This window comes from Salmo salar, chromosome ssa01 (genome assembly GCF_905237065.1).
Source record: "Salmo salar chromosome ssa01, Ssal_v3.1, whole genome shotgun sequence".
NCBI lineage: Eukaryota > Metazoa > Chordata > Actinopteri > Salmoniformes > Salmonidae > Salmo > Salmo salar.
The window spans coordinates 156,001,041-156,022,209 of NC_059442.1; the positions used below are offsets into that span (position 1 = coordinate 156,001,041).

At 41.5% G+C, this 21,169-nt stretch overlaps 1 protein-coding gene across 1 annotated transcript; it reads left to right on the forward strand.

The window, feature by feature from the left end:
* The first annotated feature begins 4,082 nt into the window (after positions 1-4,082).
* LOC106569393 (E3 ubiquitin-protein ligase RNF165) lies at positions 4,083-21,049 on the forward strand. Its single transcript, XM_014140726.2, is given in 9 exon segments — positions 4,083-4,273; positions 13,707-13,819; positions 13,822-14,003; positions 14,171-14,296; positions 14,485-14,617; positions 14,842-14,946; positions 15,829-15,924; positions 16,741-16,844; positions 17,005-21,049. Coding segments are annotated over 9 exon segments (1,038 nt in total). The 5' UTR covers positions 4,083-4,212; the 3' UTR covers positions 17,123-21,049.
* The last annotated feature ends 120 nt before the right edge of the window (positions 21,050-21,169 follow it).

The following is a 21,169-nucleotide window of genomic DNA, read 5'->3' on the forward strand; positions in this document are numbered from 1 at the left end:
CGGAGCTTTGGTGGCTTGACCTGGCCTGCTCCGTACTCCAGTAGAGATGTCACTTTTAGGTATATGTTAAGATTTTAACACTGGCTCGAACCCTCACTGGTCAAACTACATTGATTATGTTGAGTTTACCCTATTGTGCTTAAAAAAGGTGATTAGTAAAAAAAAATGATATATATATATATATATCATTTGTACTATTGATAATTTTGCTTTCAATGATTGGAGCATATGTGTTTAAGATAGTAACTGAATCAAGTTCTAAGCTAGCTAGATCAACTCTTTTTTTTGGGGGGGGGGTTTATTCAAGGAAACAAACCACAACACTGGTCTGTTCAGTTCTCTTCTTTTTCCTCTCTGGGTAGCAAGTGGTCAGACACACAGTACTCAGGCAGTTGCTGCAGTCCTCTGGCAGTGCAGGCTATGTACGGTACTATTACTGTAAGACAGGTCCACTGTCTGTCTGTTGAGCCAAGCTGTTGCTATGGAGAACAGTCTGATAGTGTCCCAGTTGTCGTTCTGGTAGTCTGTGAATGTATGACCATGCAGGGCTGACTGGTTGCATTTATATGGATTGTGTGCATATCAGTGTGAATGAGATATCTTTCCTCCTAACCTCTCGGGACCCCCTTTTTACAACTGAGGAAATGTGTCTTCCATTGAACATTGCAAAGCAAAGATGGCCTGAATGCCTTGGAATGTGCACTATTTTCTTTCAGAATCATGTATATTCTTTTATCTTAAAGCATGGCAGATTTTTGCTGTCTCTACAAAAAAAGATATTTTAATAATAGATGTGAATTTACTACATAGATATTAAAAAGCAAAGTACAGGTGAGTTTGTGTCCATTTGGGGGCTTTATAGAGAGACCTATTTAATGTATGAATGGTTTTGACCCTGATTCCTCAGGACTCTCCCTGTGGTTCTCGTGTTTATTGTACTCATGCAGTACTGCAGGCCTGGTGAGACTGCAACCAGGCCTGGTTAGTTTTTACCAATGGTCCAATATGACACATCAGATCCATTTGAACTGCATGAACCTCCCTGGTCTCTCTCTCTCTCCCTCATGAGAGGGTTATATTGGAAGCATTTTATTCACTCCTGCTGGTCACAGAAAGGGGAAAAGTCCTACTCGACACCAGGAACTGAACCAAAGTCTAATGGAACGTTTGTCAACAAAAGACTTAACCTTAGAGACTTGTGATATTTAAGCTTTTGACAACTTATTTTCCTTTGCACCTATGAAATTATTTTGAGCTCTGAATTTATTCTTGATGAGTTGAGTTCAACTTGAACGACATCACTCTCCTCCCAGAGCAAAACGCTGTGTAAATTAGATGAAGTCATAATTATATCAACATTTCAGTATCACCTTGACTCTTAACTGGCCAGTTTTCTCCACTGTATGCAGATAGCACTGAAAAATACGATTTTATTCCAGACCTCTTGCATGCAGCACTTCTAAGCCCATTCTTGTCGTGTAGCTAGCTCTTCGTTATGATTTCTGTTAAACGTCAGTAAAGTAAGACATTGCTCATGCCTTTAGGCTTAGTGGATTGCTTTCTGTATGAAACTAGGGCAGCGATGCTCAAGTAGGGTTGCACATACCATTTCTTTTTTTGTCAAGTAAAACATTGTTTCAACCCGTTCTCAGTAATTTAACTATTTTATTCTGTTTATTTTTGTTTATTTTACTGTCAGTATTTTAAATTAACAAGAAATTAGTGTTACTATTTTGTTGCGTCTGCAAGTCCCTGACTTCCTTGAAATGATATGTCTGTAGAACTAAAAGGAAACTATTTTAAAACTAAATAAATGGAGTATTATTTAAGTACTTTGTTGATTGATTTTTTCTTTACCCAATTGGTTTGCTCCCTTATCACGTTCACTTAACCCAGTTTGACTAGATGATTTGTTTGTTGGGGGAAAATTGATAAATGTCTTATTAGTGACTACCGATATTCATACTAAAATGTATGTATCCTGACCCATCTCTCTCTTTGACACTCATTTGTGCCATACATGACAGGTGCCTGTGAAGTCATTGGCATGAGCTTGGGCTTGTGAGCATGTCAATACCAACTTTGTGCATATGGAAAAGGTGTTAATCTATCAATGTGCAACACGTGTGTAGAAGGATATGCATGATAATGTGTGTGCGTGTCTGTTACCATGAGAAGTTATGGGGGTTGAGGTTCCGCTGATCACTCATTGTTCCTTTCTGGCCTTTGGCCAGGCTGTCTAGACAAATCCCTCTCTTCATGAACAATACGACCCCTCACCCACAAAGGGACAGGGTCAAAGGTAAGGCAAAGAGGCACCGGCTGCTAGGGGGACATGTGGAGAGACCGGAGCTGTGCAATCTGCCTGTCGTAACCTCAACCCTGGAGCCCTTCTGCTCATCCTGAGGGCACCACCACAGCTGTATGCTAATTTCCACGGCTAGTCCTCTTGTCATTGGTGAGCAGAAGAAGAATTGCTAATATTTTACTAGCCTACAAAATACATTAAATTGTTCTGTGCTGGTATTTTATGCACTTCTGAAGGAGGTGTTTGCATATTTGAGTAGCCTTTAGTTTGTGCAGTTGAAATCACATCTGTGATTGTAGAGTACACACCTGACCACCAGAGGGCCCTCTCCCAGCAGAAATCACGAAGGAATGTTCATGGAGGTAAGTACCATTGGTAAGGACCAATAAGTAGTCCTTGAAATGAATGGTAAAATACTAGGTTATTCAATGTTGTTTATTGTCCACAAGTCTATAAGGTTATATCACACCTTTGCAATGCCATTCAGGAACATGTAAGTTTTCACTTTGTTAGACTATTGAAAGGGACATGTGTGTGTGTGTATGTGTACCGCAATCAATTTAAAGCCATACAGTATATAACATAGGTATGGAAATAGGGTTGAGTTCACTTCTGGTAGCTGCTGCCTGCTGGAGGACTACTGAGATGTCACTGCATAACATCGTAGCCTACACACAGTATTCTACGAATATGTCATGGCTTGACTCTGTGTGCAGGTCTACCCTTTTTTATATATAGATGATAGCTATGTGATGGGGATTTTATTACAATCAGAATTTGGAGATCAGTGTAAGTGATATTTGTGTGTCTGAATATTCATATTTTGTACCAAGAATACACAATCAACCAAACCTCTCATTGGGGAACAATGCATAGGAAGGGTTAACCCTTTTTTTGCTGATTTGATCCATATGACCTGTGTGACTACTGGTGTCACACTAAATGAAGGGTCAGTTTGATAGCGGGAATGTGAAAGTGTTGTTCAGTCAATATGATATGAATTTTACGTGTAAATGAGATCCAACGCTGGAGCATGACCTCCATAAAGGCCTAGAGAGACAATGGACAGCTGGGGGTGCAGTAGCAGAGCTTAGGATCCTTTGTGTAAGACCAGAGGTGATTATATAGGGATCGTGGTAGGCTAGGCGGCCTAAGGGTTGCCACTGAGTAGAGAGTGACATATGGGGCTGAGTTTAATGACCCCTCCACCTCCCGTCTCCATCTGTTCCCATGTCAGACCTGAGGGGTATACTACAAAGCAGCTAACTTGCCTAAATATTCTGATATAGGATGGAAATGGGCATGGTCTGATTGATTTAAAAAACAAAAATACATATCTAAATGTAGCTTTTTTTATGTACCATAAAATCAATTGTTATTTCTGGTTGCTTAATCAAAGTTATCTCGCTAACTCATTGATCCTGCATTGCAGTATACACCTCTGCTCAGCTCCTGTCTTAATTCTGGTGGTGCAGACTTGAGTCTAGCCAGGATGCCATGGCATGACATTTTATCCTTCTGTCATAGCCTTGCTTACAATATACCTACAACAAAGAAGTCCTGGGGTATAGGAACATGGCAAAATCTGTACATTTTTCACAGTAAGGTGTATTGGTATGAAATAAATGCAATGATATTCAACACTGGATCTGAGTTTGATAGACTAGAGTGGGCGTCGATAAAACGTTCTCCTTATTTGCGAAAGACTGGTCGCTAATCTGATTGGCTGTCCCGGGTGCCACATGAAGAGGCTTCCGAACAGAGGTGTTCATTGATTGGTTCATTCTGTCTTTGTCTGCGATGCAGCTAAGAAGGCTATCCGGTTTGAATGTGCAGGGATTGGAAGGGACCATTTCCATGGACCATCTGTCTCACAGGCTAGTGATACAACAAAGGGAGCCAGGATGGTGTTAGTACATGTCGGATATTTGGTTCTTCCCGTATTTGGCTCTGTAAGAAATAGAGGTAAAGTTATTTATTTATTCTATCCATTTTTGTCTCTTCTCGTTCCTATATATATATATATGTAAATATTAAAGCTAACTAGCTGTCATCTGCAATGGCCAAGCTAATAATGCTAGCTGGCCAGAAAGCTAGCTGCTGAGCAAGCCAGACAGCTGCGCTCGAGCGAATAAAATCCAGGTTTGCAGTGAAGGTTGTAATCGAACCATGTCAAACGACATGCAAAATAGCTAGCTATGTAGCTAATACAGTTATAACGAATTAGTAACGTTGTTTTGCCATCCGTTCTAGATTGCACTTATTGTCAAACGTTATCCTCTCAAGCCAACTAAACAAAATGGTAACTAGTTAAACAAGACAGCTAGCTAGTTTATCTGGACAGGCTAATATTTTGGTTATAGACGCGCGAGTAGTCAGTAGAATACCGTCATTTTGGATGTAACATTAGCTAACTAGCTAGTGGCGTCGTTTCTCCCAATTTGTCCCACTCTAACGGTTAATTATATTTTGCACCCTCTACTAATACTGTAACAACTGTGTGTTTTTAATCTGACCAAACATCTGGTTAGCGAACATGACATCAATTGTTTATCCATTTTGGTGTAGGCGAGCCTCGACAACATGGTGTGTGGGGTTAGCTAATTATCTTCAACGAATCTGTTGTGTAGCTAGATGTGTTATTGGCTGAAGCTGTAATTTTTTAATATCGGCTTTCTAAATCCCTCATTTATATACATTTGTAATTATGCGATTAACGCCCTAAAATGACTAATTGAACGTGGAAATAGGAGCTGGTCAGGTGGGTTAAAATATGATGCCGCCTACGACGCGTTTTCTTATTAGGAACATATAGTACGGTCAAAAACACTATCCCGTAGGTTTGGAAAATTGTTTTTTTTCTTGTCTCAAACTCGAAACCAAACCCCATCTCTATTTTGAGACTATCTAGCAATATGTTCAATGAAAAACATGAGCACAACTGACCGCCTTTTGTTTTGCTCGATTGCAAACCATACTACCCAAATTGACCAAAATAACATCCTCCATATGCAGCAAAAAACTATCTGTGCTGATTATATAATGATACTAATATGAACGTGCATTTTAAAATACATGCAGTAGCACCAATGATTTCATTGTGCTTTTATTTGTGTTCTTTTTTCCTGTTCCATAGTATCGAGGCTGGCGCTACATTCCGCATTTCTCAGACCTTTGTCCCCCTTCATTGTGTAGCTAACGATCATCTGCTGCTGTCTGCCGTAGCCTCTGCCTGTTCTCTGCATCTAGCTGTATTGTGAACCCCTTCTTCTTCATTTCCTCTTTCCATCTGAAGACGACATTGGCATTAAAACCCGAGTTCTCCCACTCATACCGTATCCTTCTGTGTAACAGACTAAAGAATAACACCTTCTCTAAAAAACAGTTTGTCTTTATTTAAACTGTCATGTTGCTCTTTAGTACATAATCCATTGTAGCATTAGGCCTATTACTACAAAATGTCGTTGTGATTTTCCCATTCAGTGTGGATAGACTACATTCTGCTGTAAATTTCTGTAAAGTGGATACATTTTGACTCCTTGGCCCCGATTCGATTATAGCCAGGCTTGATAGAACTTGTGGATAGCTGTCTCCAGTCATCCCCCTTCAATCAAAGGTGCATTGTACCACTTCCATATCTGATAGCCTGTTTGAAACATAAATCACATTCATTCCCCCTCCCAAATGCTATCATCCTAATCACATTTAAACCAATTGGACAGTAACTGGCTGCAATATATCTGCATTCTAATTTGCGTGTCTTTATTTCTCAAACGATCTGAAATTGCCACCTTTGATGGTCCACTGCACCTGTTCTAGTGGCTAAACGGCTAGTCGTAATCCTAACCATGTGTACGAGCCATTGTTTCTTGTTATTTAATTAACCCATTTAGTTTGTCACTGCGAATCTACGAGACTTAACTCGACTCGCCGTTTAAAATTTGCTTTGTGATTCACTATCATGCCAAACTCCCCAGTATCTTACACACCTCCACATAATGCTATCCATTTTACAGGGATGTGTATATCCTGCACTGCTGTAGAACTCCTTTTAGAATCAAAGTGTCTTTATTCTTTGGTTGTGCTTTCTCTCTACCTTATGTTCTTGTATTAGAACCTAATGCATGATCATTTTTTAAATTCTGTTTATGTTTTCACATTGAACAGCAGATTCCAATGTAATCTTTGTGTAGAGATGTCCCTGCTGTACTGAAATGTGCTGTAGCATACACATCTACTCATTGGATGCTGCTTCTGTTCTGTTAATCCTACAGAGCATGGTCAGGCCTTGCCTTTGGTCATTATTTGCATGTAGTTGCATTATTACTATTATCACACAGTGCCACACATACTAATATTTTCCAATAAAGACTTCTAGTATTTTTCCTAACCTTCAGTGTGCTTTTTGCTGATTTCCATGTGTGTTTCCACCCCACCGTGCTGTCACTGAGGCAGTCCCCCCTCTATCTCTCAGTGCTCTCATCTCTCTCTTTGCGGAGGCACTTTAAGGTGCTGCTCTCTCCCGAGTCCCAATCATAGGATATGGGACAGCCAAATCTCTTGTCCTGCTGTGAAAATTAATTTTGACTGAGCCATGGGAGGCAGTGATTAATGTAGGAACCATACAGTCAACCCCCCCCCCCCAATCAATACACATTCCATCTGTATTTAACGGTCTCTTGTCAACATTGCTTGTATACTATAGTAGTAGTGACCAAAACTTGCTCCTCTTTTCATCCTTTCCGCCTGTCTCGGTTTTAGTAGAGTTAACATTGTTGCTATCGGGTTACGAAAGTATTATTCCCTATTATGCATAGTGTCACACGCAACTGATGAATTTGGCTTTACGTTTTTTGTAAAATATTAGTCTTGAATTGGTGTCTTTCAGATACTGACCAGGATGGGAGATTTGGGGTTTTGTTATGAGGCTGAATACGCACCTTGAAGTCCCTCTACATAACACACAACATTAAACACTGATATAAATGCTATGTCAGTTCTGTTTACTATGTTGTTCTTGAAAAGTGTCTTGACAGAAGTGGCACCAGCCATTCAATAACTATACAGAGTGGGTAAACACAGGGCATTTGAATGTTACATTTAATTGCTTTATAAAACAATAAACTTATAGGCTAGCCTATATCTCAAAACTAGCAAGTAAAAGGTTTATATTGACAACAATACTTCGCCGCTTCTTTACCTTGACATATATGCATATTCTCCTTTGGTTCATTATGGAATGGCACCTAGCTGTTTAGATGACCTAGATCAATCAGCAGCAAACATAACTCAATTAGCAAAACAACTTTCTCTATGCCTGTATTTTGTTTTTTTTAAAGCACATTGAATCAAACTGTATTCCAAGTGGATTTGAACATATCAATACAATTTACAGTAAACTTTTCATGCATACTCAAGAACGCCTTCATTACATTTTACAGTCATTTAGCTGATGATCTTATCCAGAGCAACTTACGATTAGTGCATTCATCTTAAGATAGCTAGTTGGGACTACACATCACAGCTATCTCATGTTCTTGTGAGGAGAGGCTTTCTATGACAGTTGCTTGTACTAAGAGGTCCGGCTAAGGTTCATAGCTTCCTACCTAGAGCACGCAGGTAAAGGCTATTGTCAGCGCCTTATTCTTCAAAGACTTACAAGGTCATATTAGGCAGTCAATGGCATTCGTTATTCAACACTGCTGTAGTGTTCCATGCAAGCAGCTGCTTTATATTTTGTTTTACATTTGCATTCTAATCATGAGATGAAATAGTACACATACCACTGATTAATACGAGTGCCTTATTTTACTATACTTTACTAAGCACGGGACACCTATCCATAATGACTTGTGAATCTTTTGGGTTATTTATATGCATAAGGTTTTTTCTTAGCTACCCCCTCAAACCAATTTCATACTGCCGGATAGGCCGACATACTAAATCCTTCAGGATTGGTTGATAGCTACTGCACTGCTTAGCCTACACATTACCTCGCCCCCTCCCCTATTCATGCGTTGTAAAGTAATGGGATGCTCATGCTACCGATGGAATGGGGTGTGTAGTGTAGATGGGGATTATGTTGGGGAGAGTAGTAGCAGTGATTATAAAACTGCAGAGACAGCCGGGTCAGACTGCTGCAGTCATGGGTGGGCAGGGCTACATGCCTGTCAGTCAAACGGGGGAGACATGCCGCACTGTGGGGAGGGGCTGTATGTGTGCACATGCTGCTCTGGAGGGGCTGAAAGCTCAGATATGCACCAGTCAGGAGATTTTACAGCCCGAGCTCAGCGCTGAGAGAGTTATGTGCAGAGAGAGACTATGCTGCAGATGCTGTGAGAGGTGCAATGTGTGCCAAATAAGGCCTATTTGATATGCTATTTTATAGTCCTTCTATGGTCCATTTATGATTAGAATCATCATAGCACTGATAGTTTCCACCTTGTTCTTGTTCTTTAACATTTTTATTTAACTAGGTAAGTCAGTTAAGAACAAATTCTTATTTACAATGATGGCCTTCCGGGGAACAGTGGGTTAACTGCCTATATGGGGGGAAAAAGCGATATGATTATGTTTCTTCTTTGTTATTAGGGTCTGTTTAACCCATTTGTTATTGGGGTCCCTGTATCTTTGCACAACAGTGACGTAAAGCATTGCGACAGAACGGAGTGAAAATGCCTTGAAACGGCATCCTGTGGTCCACCAAATCCAGAAGCCAACATTTTTTTTTCTGCTCTACTTCCTCAGCCAGCAAACACAATTTCTCCTCTTACGGATCTGAGGTTCAGTGGGGTTCCTATGTCTCAAGGCAATATCTACTGTAGCAAAAGAATAACCAAGCAGAATCTGTCTCCTCGGTTTGTGACTTGGAACAGTCACACTGCCTTGAATTACGTAGGCTATGATGTGGAAAGGGAAAAAAGGAATGATGACCAAATTTAGAGTTGACCTGAAGTACCCTCCGGATTATAATTGAATAACCACTGTATCAAAGAAATGTATTTAAATAAGTGTAATTTCTTACAAAATATGTAATCATCAGCTAAACATGAACCCATAGAGCGTTTAGAACCTTTGCTTATCGTAATCATTACGTAGACATGTAATGCAGGTAGCCTAGTGGTTAGTGTTGGGCCAGTAACCAAAAGGTTGCTGGATCGAATCCCTGAGCTGACATGATAAAAATCTGTCGTTCTGCTCCTGAACAAGGCAGTTAACCCACTGTACCCCGGTAGCCGTCATTGTAAATAAGAATTTGTTCCTAACTGACTTGCCTAGTTAAATGAAGGTTACATACATTATTTTATATATTTTTTAAACATTACAAAGGCAGTGCTAGTGGAAATTCCCTTCCAAACAGTAAAGATGATGATTACGCTCTTGTCTCTGCATCAAATTAGAACAACATTGCATAGCTGTTTTACAAGCCACTTTTTATCATTATGGATTTTAGTAGTAGCATTTTATCACAGTAATACAGTAAAAAAAAAAAAAAAAAACACAGCTTACTTTAACTAGGATGGCAGTAAAGATGTCTATACATGGAGCCTGGCCATTCATAGTCAGTCTGTGGGTTTGTGCTTTTCACATGAGGCCTGCCTGCATGTCTGAAAGAGGAGAGCCATCCCAACCCCCCCCAGACCTTGGTGTCTGTCCCCCCGCACAGACAGCTGGTAGACTATAACTGGAGACTATAACAGGAGTTGAAGGAGCAGCTGCAGTGCCTCCCCCTCCCCACACTTCCCTCCTCTGGGCGTAATGGATATTGATTGTTTGGCTGCGACCCAGCACCATGCTGATTCAGCAGGTTGGACAGCGCTTCACTCACTACTCCTCCTTCCATAGACCGAGAGGCAGCCCTAACCCATTGTTGGTACATGAGGAATATACAGTGCCTTTAGAAAGTTCATACACCTTGACTTATTCCACTTTTTGTTGTTACAGCCTGAATTCTAAATTGATTAAATAGATTTTTCTTCCCACCCATCTACACACAATACCCCATAATGACAAAGTGAAAACATGTTTTTGAAAAATGTTAGCAAATTTATTGAAAATTAAATACAGAAACATTTAATTTACAAATGTATTCACACCACTGAGTCAATACTTTGTAGAAGCACCTTGGGTGGCGATTCCAGCTTTGAGTCATCTTGGGTATGTCTATCAGCTTTACACATCTGGATTTGGGGATTTTCTCCCATTTCTTCCTAGCAGAATTTCTCAATCTCTGTAAAGTTAGATGGGGAGTGGCAGTGAACAGCAATCTTCCAAGTCTTTCCACAGATTTTCAATAGGATTCAAGTCTGGGATTTTCCTGTGCCACTCAAGGACTTTCACGTTCTTGTTCTGAATCCATTACAGCGTTGCTTTGACTGTATGCTTGGATTCATTGTCCTGTTGGAACGTAAATCTTCGCCCCAGTCTGTTTGCACTCTGATAACAGATCTCAACAGATTTAGCTCCATTCATTGTTCCCTCTATCCTTACTAGTCTCCCAGTCCCTGCCACTGAAAAGCATCCCCATAGCATGATGCTGCTATCACCATGTTTCACGGTAGGGATGGTGTTAGACGGGTGAAGAGCTGTGCCTGGTTTTCTCCAGACATAGTAGGGCTGGGCGATATGATCAAAATATTATATCACTGTATTGTAATAAAAAAAAATATATATTGACCATTTTTGAAATGTTTATTTATTTATTTTTTGCTTTATGAGTGGTGCGTGACCCTAGGTTGGCAACACATACATTGTAAGTGATTTCAATAGGTTTTTCTCCGTTCTGATTTGTTTTATACTGTTAAATTAAACTTAAACCTAAAATAATTTTCAGCATTTTCATACATTTCTGCATTCCCTGCAATCATTTGAGATCATTTCCACACTGCCACGTAGGGCTGCACTGTTGCAATTGTGATTTGATTTGCGATTTAGAGCACAACATTTGGGTGAACTTTTAGAATCATAGAAATATAATGAATATTCTAATTCTATAGTTAGAATATAATAGTGAGCATTTTGAATACAGCGTTTGACATGCCAACTAATTGAAATGCCACGGAGTTATTGTCACAGGGTAGGAACCAAAGTGTTTGTTTCCTAGGGGACCCTATAATCTTAGGCTACATTTTGTTTTCTCTTAGCTACTTCATGTTGCTAACATTAATGCTTTGCATATTCCTCTTTGATTTAGTAGATACTGTTGCACAAACAACATGCTTATTTGGGTCTACACCAGCACTGGTATTATCAGGCTGTATAGCTTATTACGTTTGCGCTGACGCAGCACATTTATTAGCTAGCTAGCCAGCTAACTAGCGATTAGCATTAGAGGCCAAAAATATTTAGGTCCAACTTGCTAGGAAAAGTCAAACTAGCTGTTTGCAGATGTAAGAAACACAAACTAATAGTGTAAATATAGAACGCTAGTGGATTTAAATTAAGAAGCTAAGTGAACCAGCATCGTTGTCACATGTGCTGCATTGACCATGCAGACTGGAAGGGGCTTGGTCTGTGTGGAAGCGGCATGGAGAAAGAGTGCTCAAGTAGTGAAGTAAACTATAGAAATGGACTTACACACGACATATCACATTTAAAAAAAAAAATACATTCAAAAAGTTATAAGGTAAAGTAAAAACCCAAACCGGTCCATACATTAATACCGGTATATTGTAAAATACGCTATACCGCCCAGCCCTAAGACGTAGGGCTTTGCATTCAGGCCAAAGAGTTAGTTTTTTGTCTCAACAGACCAGAGAATCTTTTGCCTTGTGATCTGTCTTTCATGTGCCTTTTTGCAAACTTCAGGGGTGCTGTCATGTGCCTCTCTCAGGAGTGTATTCCGTCTGGCCACATTACCAACTACAGCGCAAATGAAGACAAGGAGAGGAAACCACTTTAGATTATTGAACCGCACCCCACAGCCCTAACGGCTGGTGGTTTTAGCAGTTGATCCTATAATGCCAGGCTCCATAATGAGAGACCTGTAGGCCTAGTGCGCATAGGTCTAATGGTAGTGCAACAGTTACATCGCTCAGCAGGAAGCCTAGCAGTTAGAGAGTTGGGCCACTAACCGAAACGTCAATGTTTTGAATACCTGAGACGACAAGGTGAAAAATCTGTCTCTGCCCTTGAGCAAGGCACTTAACCCTAATTTGTTCCAGGGGCGCTGTACTACTATAGATGACCCTGCAAAACAAAACTTTTCACTGCACCTATCCAGTTTATGTGACAATCAAATATATTATTTTAACATAGAGGCAGGTAGATTATATATGATGTTCAACAGTGGCTCTGAATAAGTAGCATGCTAAAGAACATTTTAAAATTGCACGAGAATCTTACGTTCATTATGTGCAGCCACCATTCATGGGAACTCGGCACAAGAATCTTACGTTTGTTATCTTATGCTCAGGTCCAATTTAAAACCAGGGTACTTATTCATTATACAAACCCACTTAAACAAAAGTCTGCATCAAACCTCAAAATCTAACCTAGCTGATATTATCAGAAGCAGAGATTCAATCCACAAAACAAAACGGCAGTCATCGTGCCCAGTGTACCCCTTCGCTCCCAGCTGACCCTGTAGAACGACAGGAAATGAGCAGGACAGTTGGGCTCTCTCTGGAGCTTAGAGGTCGCTCTATGGTCTTTCTGCTCTTTCATCTCTTTTGTGTTCTGTCTTCCTGGGTGAGGTCGCTTTCTGTTTTCTCACTGTGTGAGTGATATGCATTTTTATTTATTTTATTTAACCAGGTAGGCCAGAACAAGTTCTCATTTACAACTGCGACCTGGCCAAGATAAAGCAAAGCAGTGCGACAAAATCAAACAACAGAGTTATACATGATGACGTGTGTGAGTGATATGTATGACGTGTGTGGGTGATTTGTATGACGTGGGTGATTGATCTGCATGACTGTTGTGAGTGATCTCTGTTGTGTCTGTTTCTGACTGTTTCCGATTGGTGTCTGTCTCTGTTCTGACTGTTTGATGTCTGTCTGTCTGTGTGTGTGGTTGTGGTTTCCGTCTATGATCTGTCTGCCTGTCTCTTTGTCTGACTGTAATTGCTCTCTGTTATTCGATTTTGTTATTTTACCTTGTCTGATTGTGTGATTGTGCTGCCTGTTAGAGCTGTCTGTGTAGTTGGTCTGTGTGACGTTTAATTGAGTGTGACAGATGACTCCCTCTACTATCTGACTGATTTGGTGTGATCACTCTGTCTACTCTCTCTGGTGTCTTGTCTGATTGGGTGAGTGTGTTCTCTTGGCTGATTGGTTGATCGCTCTGTGTGGATATGATAGGGAGACACCAATCTTCTGATGGCAGAGTGTCTTCTCTGTCTTGATTGGTTGGGGCCAACTTCCTCTGAATCCTGATTGGGTGTACTTGTCTCCTGCAGGGGCACAATTCACCAGGCATCAGCACAGCCATGCTACCTCGTGCCGACACTTCCACCTAGGGGCCCCTCAGGCGCCCATCTCAGCTGAGTTCCCCTTGGGTCACACCAGCCAACCCCCCAGACTGGCCTGGCCCCTCACCAGCCCCCGGCCCCCCACCACCCTCCGCCCCTGCCGGCCCCCCATCAGTTCCAGGACGTTACTGGGCCTCCGTTCCTACCTCAGGCCTTACACCAGCAATACCTCATCCAGCAGCAGCTTCTAGAGGCGCAGCACCGCAGGATCCTCCCACACCCCAGGTACCACCACACACACTTGCATGTTCCGTTGGACTCACATTTACAGGCATGTTTTGTCTGTTTCTTTCACTCATCCCCCTCTGAGTCACTGAGATGGCCAGACACTAGAACACTACACCCCCTCCAATTTCCATATGCTAATGTGTGGAAATGCCTCCTCTGTGCAGACGAACTCTAGAGCGCGTTCCTCTGAACCCTCACAGACTCCGCTCGGGGTACGACTACTCCCCTCCCATCCACATCCCCCAGCCAATCAGCCAGCAGCCGCGCTACCTGGCCGAGGGCACAGACTGGTGAGTCACGGTTTGAAATTAAACGGGGAGCCTTGGAGACGATAAGTCATTGTTTCATTCCTCCATCTGTCTGGCATTAGTGTTGTTGGTTTATGTCTCTCCCCCTGCCTGTAGGGGTGATCATTTTACTCTGTGTTGATGTTAATCTAGGTCTTTGTCCTCTCTCCTCTCTTTGTGTCTGTTCGTAGGGACCTTAGTGTGGACGCTGGCCTCTCTCACCATCAGTACCAGCTCCAGCAGCTTCCACAGCACTATCAGCATTACCTGGCGGCATCCCCTAGAATGCACCACTTTCCCAGGAACACCTCGTCTGCACAAGTGGTACTTTCATGACTGTTGGCTGTTGTGGTTGGTCTCTGCTTTGTTCTTTTGTTGTTCTGCTTGTCTATGTTGACTGTTTAGTGGCTGTGTTGTTCAGACTCTCTGTGTGATGTCTGCCTTTCTGTCTGTTCCTCCATCAGTGATTCGGTGCTTGGTCCTGTGTTGTCCAACAGAGTTCTGTTAACTGTTGATGACCGTAGTGTCTTCTTTTTTGTGTTTGACAGGTTGTGCATGAGATCAGAAACTACCCGTACCCCCAGCTTCACCTGTTGGCTCTGCAGGGCCTCAACCCCTCACGCCACGCTTCCGCTGTACGAGAGAGCTATGAGGTAAATGTCCATCTCTATATCAATTTGACCAATATCTACAGTATACTGAACAAAAATATAAACGCAACAAGCAACCATTTCAAAGATTTTACTGAGTTACAGTTCATATAAGGAAATCAATCAATTTAAATAATAATCATTTATTAGGCCCTAATCTATGGATTTCACATGACTGGGCATGGGCGCAGTCATGGGTGGGCCTGGCACGGCATAGGCTCACCCACTTGGGAGCCAAGCCCACTGCCCAGTCATGTGAGGCCAGTTGGGCCTACTGCCATAATCACTAAAACGACATTGGAGGCAGCTTATGGTAGAGAAATTAACATTAAATTATCTGCCACCAGCTCTGGTGGACATTCCTGCAGTCAGCATGTCAATTGCACGCTCCCTCAAAACATGAGACATCTGTGGCATTCTTGTGTGACAAAACTGCATATTTTAGAGTGGCCTTTTATTGTTCCCAGCACAAGGTGCTCCTGTGTAATGTTCATGCTGTTTAATCAGATTTTTGATATGCCACGCCTGTCAGGTGGATGGATTATTTTAGCAAAGGAGAAATGCTCACTAACAGGTTTGTAAACAAATTTGTGCACAAAATTGGAGAGAAATACGCTTTTTGTCTATATGGAACATTTCTGGGATCTTTTATTTCAGCTCATGACACATGGGACCAACACTTTTTACATGTTGCGTTTATATTTTTGTTCAGTAAATATTAATGCTATTGCTTGTGTTACACATGGATACTATACTTGTTTTTATGGTTAAGCTTTAATGGCATGATTTAATTCTGTTACCCTAGTCATACCAGTGCTGACCGGTTGCTATTTGCAGAGGTGTAGTGACGTTATCTGTCTAAAGCCTTGCTCTCCTGTGCCCTAGGAGCTGTTGCAGCTTGAAGACAGGTTGGGAAGTGTCAGTAGGGGAGCGGTTCAGACCACCATAGAGAGATTCACCTTCCCACACAAATACAAGAAGGTGAGGAGGCAGCTCTCTGATTTAGAAATATACACACACACAAGTGGAGCTACAGGCAACTGCCAAAATAATGGAAACACTTGAGTAAATGAGGGATACAAAGTATATTGAAAGCAGGTGCTTCCACACAGGTGTGGTTCCCGAGTTAATTAAGCAATTAACATTCCATTATGCTTAGGGTAATGTATACAAATGCTGGGCAGGCCATTATTTTGGCTACCATGGCTATGCCCCAATCCACAGGGCACGAGTGGTCACCAAATGGTTGGATGAGCATGAAAACGAAGTAAACTATATGCCACGGCCATCTGTCACCCGATCTCAACCGAAATGAACACTAATGGGAGATTCTGGAGCGGCACCTGAGACAGTGTTTTCCACCACCATCAACAAAACTTGATGGAATTTCTCATCGACGAATGGGGTCGCATCCCCCCAGTAGAGTTCCAGACACTTATAGAATCTATACCAAGGTGCATTGATGCTGTTGTGGCTCGTGTGACCCAACGCCCTATTAAGACACTTTATGTTGGTGTTTCCTTTATTTTTACAGTTACCTGTATATTGTAAATGTAACCAGTGGGAATTGAATATCTTAACCATTAGACCGAGAGGACATCTTCAAGGTCTGAGGACTTACAAGTCTCAAAGTGCTACTGCTGCATGAGCGCATGATTCCAAATCACCTCCGGTACTGTATACAAACTCAAAGTTTTAAAAGGCAATGTTGCTTACTTCTGAAGCCTTAGTGGTCTCTTTGAAAACTCTTGACCCTGTCTGATTCTAATCTGGATATGTCATTTGATTGGTCCACAGAGGAAGCCTCTGGATATGAAGATTGGCGAGGAGGGCGAGGAGACTGATGTGGATGAGAAATGTACCATCTGCCTGTCGATGCTGGAGGAGGCAGAGGACGTCAGGTAATGAATGTCTGCAACACTTAACCTATTGGAGCCTATCAAATTCAAAGAACACTCTGAACAAGTGTGATGTGCATACTGTATATTTTCTCTTTCAGTGTGTGAGTTGACGACCAGACGATTGACCTTCTTCCTTTTCTCTCCTGTCTCACCTGTCCAGGCGGTTACCCTGCATGCACCTCTTCCACCAGGGCTGTGTGGACCAGTGGCTGGCGACCAGCAGGAAGTGTCCAATCTGCCGCGTGGACATCGAGACGCAGCTCCACCCAGACAGCTGATGTCCCAGGGGTGGAGCCTGACGGTCTGGCTGCTGTCAATCACCCTGGCGTGGATCCTGCTCCCTTCCACTCGGCCCTGCCTCTCCCAACATGGGTGCTTTGCCAAATGTCTCCAGTCGTCACGTGACATCATCGCCCTCTCTGACTCACGCTTTACTGAGCCAATCCAGGATTACTTACTGCACGAGAGACCGGAGACTGACTCTCTCTCAATAAAAGCACATCCCCAGCAAAAAGACATGTAAACACTCACACATACATTACATACTATATACACATGCGCACACAGGGTTTACTAGTTGCTTGCTGGTGGTTGGGTGTCGTTGCTGTTGTTGTAGTTAGGGGAGGCAGGTGTGTTTCCTGTGTCTTTGTAGCATGTTCTTAAAGCCATGACATTAATGTACAGAGTGAAAAGCACACAACCCCACTTGCCAGCCAGCCTGCCACATACACACACACTGCTTATTCTGCCACAACAGGAAGCTAATCAACCACTTAAAAGCCCTGTCGCCATGTTTGCCTACAGATCATTTGTGGTAGTACAGTAGCAGCGTCAGACACAGTGGTATTTTGACCCCTCACTTTGTTATAAGAGGGGGACTGAGTGTTCAGATCTCACCCAGCTTCTACTTTTTGCAATACAGTAGTTGTACATTTGCTTGGGACTGATGCTGCCATCAGTGTTCGGACAAAATACAACTATTTCACTGCTGTCATGTCGGCCTGCCCCAATGCATGGGGTGGCGTGTGTTTTTGAGTAAATACAAAGGTTAGTGAGTGTTTTTAACCAAATGTGTTATGGTATTGCTTGACCCGCCGCAATGTGTGTGTTCTGCCCCAGTGTGTGGGTTTCAGTGTATGTTTAACCAATGCTTGCGCGTGCGTGACAAACTTAAAGTGCAGGTTCAAGTGTGTGTTAAGGGTTAAAGGGTAATATAGAAGTTAGCTTAACAGTGATTTGATTGGAGTGCTTGTAGAATACAAAGCCAAATAAGGATTTTCTTTTTTTTATGTAGTAGGACCTAACCCCATCATGCACTGCAGTGACTGAGTGAGATGTGGGGCCTTCTGGTTAAGCAGAAGTGTTAGCTGCCCTGGAAACAGTGACTCTGTGCCATCCCCTCCTGTCGCAGGTGTTAAGGCTGAGCAGTGTAGTGAAATGCATGTTTCAATGTTGGCTTGGGCTGTCGTGTTAGCGTTCAAATAAAAAATGGAGGGCAGAGGAGGGTGTTGTCTGTGCATGACTTAGTTAATCTGAGCTGTGATTATCAACTCAACACAAACAAACAAAGAAGAAGGGAGCACGGTGTCAGTGGCTGTCTCTGACCTGTAGCGTGTGTTCATACTGTCCCTTTTTGGTGGCAAACAAAATGGAATCCTATTGTTTACCTTATTGCCTAAAGAACAAGCACATGTGATAGATATAGCAACAACCTCTTTTTGTTATTGCATTTGTGTTGGTTTCCGTATATTTAGGTATAAACGCGCACTGTTTTGGACTGAGTGAGGAGCTTGTGTGTTGAACTTGTTTTTATGTGTCAGATCTCCCCTTGTGGTTGCTATGCTGGTTGCTATGCTGTATTGCTAGAACAACAATGTAGAATGTTGTGTGATGGGGGCAGTATCCTCCCCACAGTGCATATGGACAGGACTGGGCTGGGGTCAAAATGAGGACCAAAATAACGGTCAAAGAACACTTTTTGTGAAGAAAAAAACCAACTCTTTAAATGTTGATATTGTGTGTTGTTTTGTTTTGTTGCTATGTTATGTCTGAGTCAATGTGCATGAACACTACATAGGTTTTTAAGGATTGGCACAGGTCCTGTACTATGCATTGAGGACTTGATGTGAAGTATTAGGACAGACCCTAAATGCCCTGTAGACTGAAGGATGAGTTGTGACGGATTGGGACTGACCCTAACTGTCCTGTGCACTGCCAGTGTTGATACTGACTCCTCCTTTAGTCTAGTTTTTTATGGGAAGTTTTGATAGTTTACACAGGGTGTTGTCAGTTGAGATGCCTTAAGTATTTAACAATCATTATTTATTACTAACTGTAGATATCGTGGGTACGTATTTAATTTTATATCGTTTTTTTTTTTGCAATTGAATCATTTATTTATTTAGATATAACACAAAATGGTTTAAAAAAAATCGAACGATTACCTCTTTTTTGCATTTTTGCATTGTTTTAATTCAATGGGAATGCTTCGCATGCAGTTGTATTTTTCCTGAAGAAACTAAACTAAAAAGACCTGCTGTTTGATCTCTCTCCCCGAGCCGGCTGTGTTATGTTTACTGTCCCGGGCTGAGCTGTCGAGCCTGCTCTTCTCATGTGGTGCTGTGGATAGTGGTGCTGTGGATATCTTGGTTACATTCCATTCAATGCAATTTTCTCTGATCCCTATGCTGTGATATAGTGGACAAACTGCAATGGAGTGAAATGTTTTTAAGTTTGTAATTTGTCTTGTTTTGCACTCTTAGTTTTAACATGGGAACCCTCTCACTGGCATAAAGCAGTTACGATCGTAGATATATTGTTATTATTATTGTATACTTTGTCATTTCCAGTTATCTGCCTCTCATCCCTCTCTCCATTCTTTCTTTTAAAAAAAGCATGTTCCTTTTCTGTGTTGGGATATTTCTCCTTCCCTCTTTTCCAAATATCTTGTAGTTTTGAGCCCAACAAGTGCCTCGCTTCTAGTGTTGAGATATTTCCTTATGATTGTAGCTATTTTTGTTACCGAGCCCCACAAACTCCTACGCTCAGTTACTGGAAAGCCATCATGCCTGAACTGGGTACATATTTATCTGGAGGTCTTACTCCTGCATTACACGGGCACCATGATGAACTGTAGGCTATGTTCAAATGCTGTATAATGTTGTCTTTCCTTCCTTATTCCCTCCTCTCTCACTTCTCATTGTCACCATTGACCAACCTGCAAGGTGAAGGAAATATGACGTTAGCCCCCATAAGTGGAGTGTGGGAACTTCAAGGTGGCGTGGTCAGCGTCGTATTGCTTTCACTAACCAAATAGATCTGTGGATACCTTATGAGAATAAAGAAAGCAGCATTTTAGGAGTATTCGGAAATAGACATTTCTCTCCATCTTTTTTAGTTAAACCTTGACCTAATCTAGTAATACCTTTTGAAATATTTACTTTATCTATTATACAAATTAAGGAAATATTTGACCAAAATCTTTGTGAAAATGTTTCACTGTGTTCATCTGCGCTACACTAATTATTCTTATTATTCCCTCTTTTCCTGCCTTTCCGTTCCCTCTCTTCCTTTTCTTTATTATTTTGTCTTACCGTCCATCCTTCCCTCCACTCAGAACCCATCCAATGTTTCCTATCACAATCCTCTATGTTTAACAAGAACAGACAGAGGATCTCTTAAAGCACAACCTTACTAAAAATGCATGTTTTTCTCAGGTTTGAATATATTCTCAATGGTATATAAGTATATGGTGAAAATATTTGTAGATATACAAAGAATATTACAGAATCAATTTTGCTGCTGCTTGCATCTGAAAAACTGAAGGAAAGAGAAAATATCCCAAAAAGTGCCAGTGATAGGGCTGCCGCCATCTTTGTATAAGGTCTGCTGTTTAGCCGTGACGGCGCAATGTTTTTCAATATAGGAGATTTTATCGGAGAATATAACTATTTATCATTAATATTAAAGCAATAGCTCATTAATGATGAGTGTGTTGATGAGCTGGATGAGCATATTGTGTAAATGTTAGATTCACATTTGGTGGAATTTTGTACTTTATTTATTACTACTAATAATAATGATTTTAAAAGTTGCATCGCTAAACCCAAACTGTTATGTTTTTTTTTCATTTACATTTTATTTCAAGGCTGGTATATTATCCTTTTTGTATGTGTTCTTTTTGTAATAAATTGGATAAAATGGAAGGTGTATAAATCTGGTGTTTGTGAGTGCGTGAGTAGAAGTTACCTTGTGTCCCTACAATTAAGGCCAGTTATGACTCTTTGAAGTTAGAGGAGAAGGATGAAAAAAAGAATCCCTACAAA